The 7,941-nt window shown below is 44.9% G+C and overlaps 1 protein-coding gene across 1 annotated transcript; it reads right to left on the bottom strand.

Annotated features, from left to right (window-relative positions):
* LOC128070626 (odorant-binding protein-like) lies at window positions 1-7,941 on the bottom strand. Its single transcript, XM_052663934.1, has 6 exons — window positions 7,864-7,941; window positions 7,252-7,391; window positions 6,115-6,182; window positions 2,200-2,310; window positions 234-335; window positions 1-20 (listed from the first exon to the last, which is right to left on the bottom strand). Exons 1-6 carry the CDS (start codon window positions 7,939-7,941, stop codon window positions 1-3), a joined length of 519 nt encoding a protein of 172 aa, XP_052519894.1.

The following is a 7,941-nucleotide window of genomic DNA, read 5'->3' as shown; positions in this document are numbered from 1 at the left end:
TCACTCCTCTGGACAGTCATCTGGGGAAAAACAAAATGGGAGAAATAAAAGAGCCACCAATTACTAACATTCCCAGCATCTCCAATGTTTCATTCTCTCTTCCTTTTTTTTAAATAACGGATCTTAAAAGAGATGACTTGTGGAAGAAGAAATTTTGAATAAGCTGATTTGTTTCCTGATATTTACATACCAGGTGAATGGTATGGTCAGGGAAAGAAGTATAATTCCATTACCATTATCGATGAAATTCCGGATATTTTCTTCTGGAATCCCTCTTTCTCTCACTGCATTCCTGAACTCCTCTTCGTGTTTTGGATCAACATTATTTCCTGCGCCTGTCAAATCACCGTGCAAAAAGCAGAATTGTGACCCCTGGGAACCCATGGATACTCCTAAATCTACAGAACCATGAATGGAACATGCCAATCAGATGTTCACTTGTATAATCTAAGACTTTCAAACGGTTGCCACAAGACAGACATATGCTTTCTGTCTTAAGAATTGAACCCAGTCCAATTTGGTGAGCAGGACACCCTCCCCCTCAGCATCAGGAGCTGGATGACAAAGACTTGCCAGGATCTCCATGAATCTGGGCCTCAGTTCATCCTAATATGGAACCTACTTGCTTCTCACACCTTCCTCGTGTAGGTAACTGTCACTCTTCTCTGTTTCTAGACCCAGCTTATTAGGAAACATGCTTCTCTCCTTCCACAGACACGTTCTCCACTTTGCACTTAATGCCAGAGGGCAATTTACTCTTTCATGAACCTACCGTTCTACCCAATAACCTTTTCTGATATAGACACCTGTTGTCCCCAAGGCACACACACCTCTCAGGGCTTCTGTGTGATTAGGGAGTGATGTCAGTGTTCATAAGAACAATGCATTTGAAACATGGAAAAGGGCAAAGATTTATCCTGTAAGTATCTGTTTCAAGGCTTACAGTACGTCAGAAAACTGATATTGTATACAAACACATAGCTATAGAATCTGCATATATATGGAATCTAGAAAGATGGTACTGACAATGATCTTATTTACAGGGCATTAGTGGAAAAACTGTCATAGAGAAGAGACTTATGGGCATGGGGAGAGGGGAGGAGATGGTGAGATGTATGGAGAGAGTGACATGGAAACTTATATGACCATCTGTAAATTAGATGGAAAATGGGAAATTGCTGTATGTCTCTGGGAACTCAAACAGGGGCTCTGTATCAATCTAGAGGGGTGGGATGCGGAGGGAGATGGGAGGGCGGTTCAAAAGAGAGGGACCTATGTGTACCTATGGGCTTCCCTTGCGGCTCTGCTAGTAAAGATTCCTCATGCAGGAGACCTGGGTTTGATCCTTGAGTTGGGAAGATAACCTGGAGAAGGGAAAGGCTCCCCACTCCAATATTCTGGCCTGAAGAATTCCATGGACTGTATAGTCCATGGGGTCATAAACAATCAGACACGACTAAGCAACTTTCACACAAGCACATGTATGCTGCTGCTGCTGCTGCTGCTAAGTCGGTTCATTCATGTCCGACTCTGTGCGACCCAATAGATGGCAGCCCACCAGGCTCTGCCGTCCCTGGGATTCTCCAGGCAAGAACACGGGAGTGGGTTGCCATTTCCTTCTCCAATGCGTGAAAGTGAAAAGGGAAAATGAAGTCACTGAGTTGTGTGGAACTCTCAGTGACCCCATGGACTGCAGCCCACCAGGCTCCTCCGTCCATTGGATTTTCCAGGCAAGGGAAGCAGATGTATACGTATGGCTGATTCATGTTGATCTTTGATAGAAAACAATGCCATCCAATAAAGCAGTTATCCTTCAATTAAAAAATAGATAAAAATTTTTAAACAAAAGAAAGTCAGTCTCATTATAGCCATGGCATGAAATTAGTTGAAATATTAAATATTTCAACATTTAAAAGTTAACATTTAACATAAAATATTAAAAAATGATTCAAGTAAAACTTCCTTTTTAAAATTTCAACAGAAAAACATCATCTTGAAATGTCTGATGATGTGATATTCTGCACCCTATGGCCTCCTGTTTCTTGGCAGATTGCCTTCCAGGATCCTTAATTCTGTGAGCATAAAGATACAGGCCTTGCACCCTGAGTACTGTCAGCACCTCCTGATATTCTGAATGAGTCTTGACAGTGGACATGTAACATTGCCATATCAGTGGAAATTTTAGGATGTCATACCTACCAAATAATCCCACCAGTTCTGTCTCCTTGCCATCTGGATCCACGTTGAGATGATGCACTATGAGATAGTCCTTGTCCCCACTAATGAGTTGAAATTCATTGTGACCCGCGTCTGTGAGAGCGAGAAAAGATACAAACAGCCCCACCTTAACTAGTTGTCAGTTAGATTATTGTTGCGTACGGCGGGCATGAAGAACGGTCCATTGTGTATTGACCCACTCACTCCATGTGTGCACAGAATGCTACCGTTAACCACGGCACGGAAAGGAGGCATGGCTTTTTCTCACCCCCACCTTTTCCTACCATTTTCCGGTCACTCCTTGCTGTCTTAGCAAGATGCTTACCACATTAGAACGTGTGTTCTAATGAACCCCAGAGATTCTTTTTCTGCATTGTTTCTTGACTTGCTGAGTCTTCCCTGCTGCCCGTGGGCTTTCTCCACGTGTGCTGACTGTGGAGTGCAGGCTGGTGTGGTGTTCGGGCTTCTTATTGCAGGGCCTTCCCTTGTTGCCAAGCACAGACTCTGGGCTGCGGGCGCTTCAGTAGTTGCAGCTCGGGGGCTGTAGAGTGCAGGATCAGTAGTTGTGGTGCATGAGCTTAGATGCCCCATGGCGTGTGGAATTTTCTCAGACTAGGGATCAAACCCATGTCTCCTGCCCTGGCAGGCAGGTTCTAAAATTCTTGGATGTCTGTTACCCCGGCCACAAATTGGTATCTCTTGACCAACCTACCTTGAGTTCATCACCTTCTGTTCCTGAGTGCATACGCCAGGCCCGGCAACCTTGTGAACACTTTAAGTATTGTGTTTCCCGAGCCCCTCAGTCTGGGGTATGACACAGCTCACTGCCTTGTCTGTTGGTGTGAAGACAGCTTACCTAGTAGGACGTGAAGGCAGTGACCACCTAGAGGTGGCCTCCTTCCGCACCTGGGCCGCTGCCCCTGCTCTCCGTCCTGCCCGTCCTCTCTGCCCCATGCGTCTGGACAAGAAGCAGCTCTGGCCTACTGTGCGTCACACTGCACTCTCTGCATCCCTCCTCAGTCTCCTGGCCTCCACCTCACCTTCCTGCAACCACTCAGCAACATGCGATGTAAAAACGCCCGTCTGTGTTCCTGAACCTTGCAAACACCACTTGCTCCGTCTCTGAAACACTGAAAATTTTTAGTGTGCTTGTAAAAAAGAAAAAAAGCAGCTTCAGAGTCTCATAGCCCTGACAAGAATATGCAATTTTCCCAAGGGCAGGCCGAGTCCACCAGCCTTGCCCCCACTGGGACAGAAGTTCATACTATGCATGTCCTCAGATTATCAGTGACCGCCTGTGGTTCACCATGGCTTCACAAGGTGGGCATAGCAGCATCACTGAATTGACTGTGATGTTCATGATGGGATGAGACAGTGAGAGTAACCTGTCTTCTGGGTGTCAACTCACCATCAAGGCCACTGCTGTACTGGGCCTGATGCCCAGTCCCTCACAGTCCCCAAACAAAGCTGAAGGCTGCAATGGCTTGTCCCCAAGAGACCTTCCAAGACGCCTTGCCCTTCTGTTTATCTCCCTTGTTTAGTCACTGTGGAAAATTCAAGCTAAAACAGATTGCAAAAATAGAGAAGCAGAAAGACAGTGGAAGAATTCACAATTCAACCAAGGGAAATCACAGAATGGGAACAGGAAAATGAAATCATAATTTAGAAAACATCATATGTTAGAAGTTATCAATGAAAAGGACGGGGAAAGATTTCAGGCATGAATTTTACTAATGTGTGATCATCGCACATGCGCTGTGCCACTACTTAGTTTGGGTAAGGGTTGTGATCACATATGATGTGTTTAAATTTCAGTCAAATATGTTACCCCTAGGCCATGAGAAAATAATAATGTTATTTAGGGCCATTATAAAGAGCTCAGAGATACGAAGCTTAGCCAGCATTCCCATTGCTTTAAATAGAAGCTGTGTTTACGGTTGAACTCATGATGATTTCCTTGAGTTCAAGTTCATCCATCTCAGCTTGGATGGCCAAAGGCATTTTAAGATTGTTTTTCAAAAGTGAATAGCACTGATGTGCAAACTCAAGATAGACCCCTGAGACCTCAGTTCATAAGCCTGTTGTAAATGATCTGTGAGAACCCTACGAAATACAAATTCTACACTCATGCTTGGTCTCATTGTTCTTGTTGATATTTAATTGCTATGTCAGAGCTGACTCTCCGTGACCCCAAGAACTGTACGACACCAGGTTCCTCTGTCCTCCATGATCTTCTAGAGTTTGCTCAAATTCATGTCCATTGAGTCAATGATGCCATCCAACCATCTCATCCTCTGGCACCCCTTCCTCCTTTGACCTTTGATCTTCCCCAGCATCAGGGTCGTTTCTAGTGAAGCAAATCTTCGCATCAGGTGGCGAACGTACTGAGACTTCAGCATCAGTCCTTCAAGTGAATATTCTTGTTTGGTCTCCTTTAGGATTGACTGGTTTCCTCTCCTTGGAGTCCCAGGGACTCTCAAGTGTCTTCTGCAGCATCACCATTTGAAAGGATCAACTCAATCTTCTTATGGTCCAACTCTCAAAGACATACAAAACTGCTGAGTAGAAGCACACTGTTGACTCTACGGACCTTTGTTGGCAAAGTGATGTCTCTGCTTTTTAATATGCTGTCTTTGTTGTCATAGCTTTCTTTCTAAGGAGCAAGCATCTTTTAATTACGTGGCTGCAGTCACAGTCCCCAGAGATTTTGGAGCTCAAGAAATGAAAATCTGTTGCTGCTTGCACTCTTTCTCCTTTCTATTTGCCATAAATTGAGGGGACCAGATCCCATGATCTTCGCGTTTTTGGATGTTGAGTCTCAGACCAGCATTTCCAGTCTCCTCATTCACCGTCATCAACAGACTCTTTCGTTCCTCTTCACTTTCTTCCATTAAAGTGGTGTCATCTGCATATCTGAGGCTGTTGATATTTCTGCCAGCCATCTTCATTCCAGCCTGGCATTTAGCATGATGTACTCTTGCCTGGAAAATCCCATGGATGGAGGAGCCTGGTGGGCTACAGTTCATGGGGTCACAAAGAATCGGACATGACTGAGCGACTTCACTCACTCACTCAGCTCACTCACTCTGCATGTAAGCAGCATGACAGCACATGCTAACTTACTGTGCTCTTCTCCCAATGTTGAACCAGCTTGTTATTCCATATCTCACTATTACTGACTGATCAACATATAGGTTTCCCAGGAGACAGGTAATCTGGTATTCCCATATCTTGAAGAATTTTCCACAGTTTGTTGTGATCCATAGTCAAAGGCTTTTGCATAGTCAACGAAGCAGGAAAAATAATTGTTTTTCTCTTTTTTCTGGAATTGCCTCTCTTTCTCAATGATCCACTGACTGTTGACAATTGGATCTGGTTCATCTGCCTTTTCTAAACCAAGCCTATATTTTCGGAAGTTCTCAGATTGCCTACTGCTGAATTCTAGCTTGAAGGATTTTGAGCAGTACCTTGCTCACATGTAAATTGAGCACAACAGTGAAGTAGTTTGAACGTTCTTTGTCATTGCCCTTCTTTGGGATTGAAATGGAAACTGACCTTCTCCAGTTCTGTGGCCACTGCCGAGTCTTTGAAAGTTGCTGACTCATTGCATGCAGCCCTTTAACAGCATCATCTTTTAAGATCTTAAAGAGCCTAGCTTGAATTCTGTCACCTCTACCAGCGTTGTTCATATAACGCTTCCTAAGGCCCACTTAACTTCACACCCTAGGATGTTGGGCTCTGGTCTCATTGACTAACACTCCATTGAAGGGAGACTTTCCAGTCCCTGACCTCTAATATTTAACAGGAGCAGAATTCAGGTGTACGGGGTTATTGAAGAAAGTTGAGACCAAGATTTCTACCTGAACATACTCTTTCCAGTGCAACATTCATACTTACAGTCAATAGCGTAATGGGTTTCTTCCTTTAGGCCTGAGACATATTTTTCTATGCATTCTCCATTCTTCCTTAAAAACAAAATATATTCAAGTTGGTTGATTAAGAGAATAACAATTTGATGTGTAATTAAGATTCTTTCTTTGTGACGCCCAAGAAAATGTGTCAGGTATCACCTCAGTGCTGGTGAACATTTTGACATTCAAAAGGGGCAAGATACGTTGACTAAATCCAGGAACTGTCAAGTGGCAAGGATGGTTTGTCTTTCACCTATATCTAAGTAGTAATTCTGAAGATAACCTGTGGGTTCAAAACAGGTCGCGTGTAAAGCCAATAAACAAGGAGAAATCTAGAAATTTAGGAAAAAAGAAAAAGAATGAACTTTTCCTTTATAATATAGTTTCTGAAAACAGAGAGGCATAGCCGTCATGACAAAACTGGGTGGTTGTCACAACGCTGGCAGTGATTGGTTTTTCAATGAAAGCGAAAGTGTTTGTCACTCAGTTGCGTCCGACTCTGTGCGACCCCATGGACTGTGGCCTGCCAGGCTTCTGTGTCCATTGGATTCTCCAGGCAAGAATACTGGAGTGGGTCGCCATTTCCTCCTCCAGGGGATCTTCCCGACCCAGGGATGGAACTCCTGTCACGTGCAGTGGCAGGCGCCTGGGAAGGGACTTGGGAACGTCACTATGGGCTCTGAAGGCTTTGGGAAACTCAGTGGTGATGAAACCTCCCGTGAGGAAGCCCCGAGGGCAGAGCTCACTGTGCGCTCCCCTTGCTCTCACTTCTGTGCTCGTTGGGAACTGTCTCTTACAAATCCTGCAGGACGAGTTCAAGCCCCTGGTGGGGACTGTGGGCTCCAGGACACAAGCCTCTTCCCTCTGTCGTGTCCATCTTTCCTTTAATGAGTTGATGCCAGTGGCGCTTCTGGGTTCCCACACTAAGCAGAGTTTTGGGGACATTCCCTGGAAGTTGAAAGGGGAACTGATCCCGTTCTCCCATCAGAGACCCTGCTAAGCCTTACAGCGCAGGGCGTAATGCTCTCAACATCACCCAGAAAGTTCCCTGCAGATGGGGAAGACACACCCTCCCTCAGGTCGGGGCTTTACAGGTGTTTTCCTTTTGGGTGAGTATACTTACTTGATATAGAAGTGGAAGTGTACCATGCCATTTTCTTCATCAAACTCAATGTAACGCATGAAAATGTGAAATGGCGCACCCTCGGTGATCTTCTCTACGTTATCGGCTGCGATGTAATGGGTTAACCATCTTCCTGTGAACTAAAAGTAAAATTCCCTTCAGAAATCGTAGTTCATCTCTGTAAATTCTGCCCGACATCATCCCTCAGGAGTTTCCCTGCCCTTTCATTTGAGCAGAAGTTACCTATCTTTATGAACACAGCCCGTGGCATAGAATCATGTGAAAACTCAAGTCAAGTAAAGGAAATAATTGAGAAATGACTGAGATAGATTGGCTCTTTTGTCAAGTGCAAGAGCCCTAGTCTAACATCTGTGTGATGTTCCTTCCATTTAACAAGAACAGTGAACAAGCATGAGAGCCAGTGAATAGATGGCAGAGGTGATACAGACGTCACAAACAGCAAGTATAGAGCCAGTGAATGGAGCAATTCTGAACTGCAGAGAGATGGCTAGACTTAGTGATCCACACGACTGGACCTCGAAAGGGACACTCACACGGATACACGCCAAGACTTCCGCCCAAGCTTAGACCACGTTCAAATGCCCCTGGTACCTGAGAGGCGTCTATCTGAGCATCACCTTGACTGACAACAAGCAGACCAAGGACAAGACTGCACAGCAGAGCCTTCAT

The sequence above is a fragment of the Budorcas taxicolor genome, chromosome X (assembly GCF_023091745.1).
Source record: "Budorcas taxicolor isolate Tak-1 chromosome X, Takin1.1, whole genome shotgun sequence".
Lineage (NCBI taxonomy): Eukaryota > Metazoa > Chordata > Mammalia > Artiodactyla > Bovidae > Budorcas > Budorcas taxicolor.
This window is presented reverse-complemented; position numbering and strand designations above follow the sequence as displayed.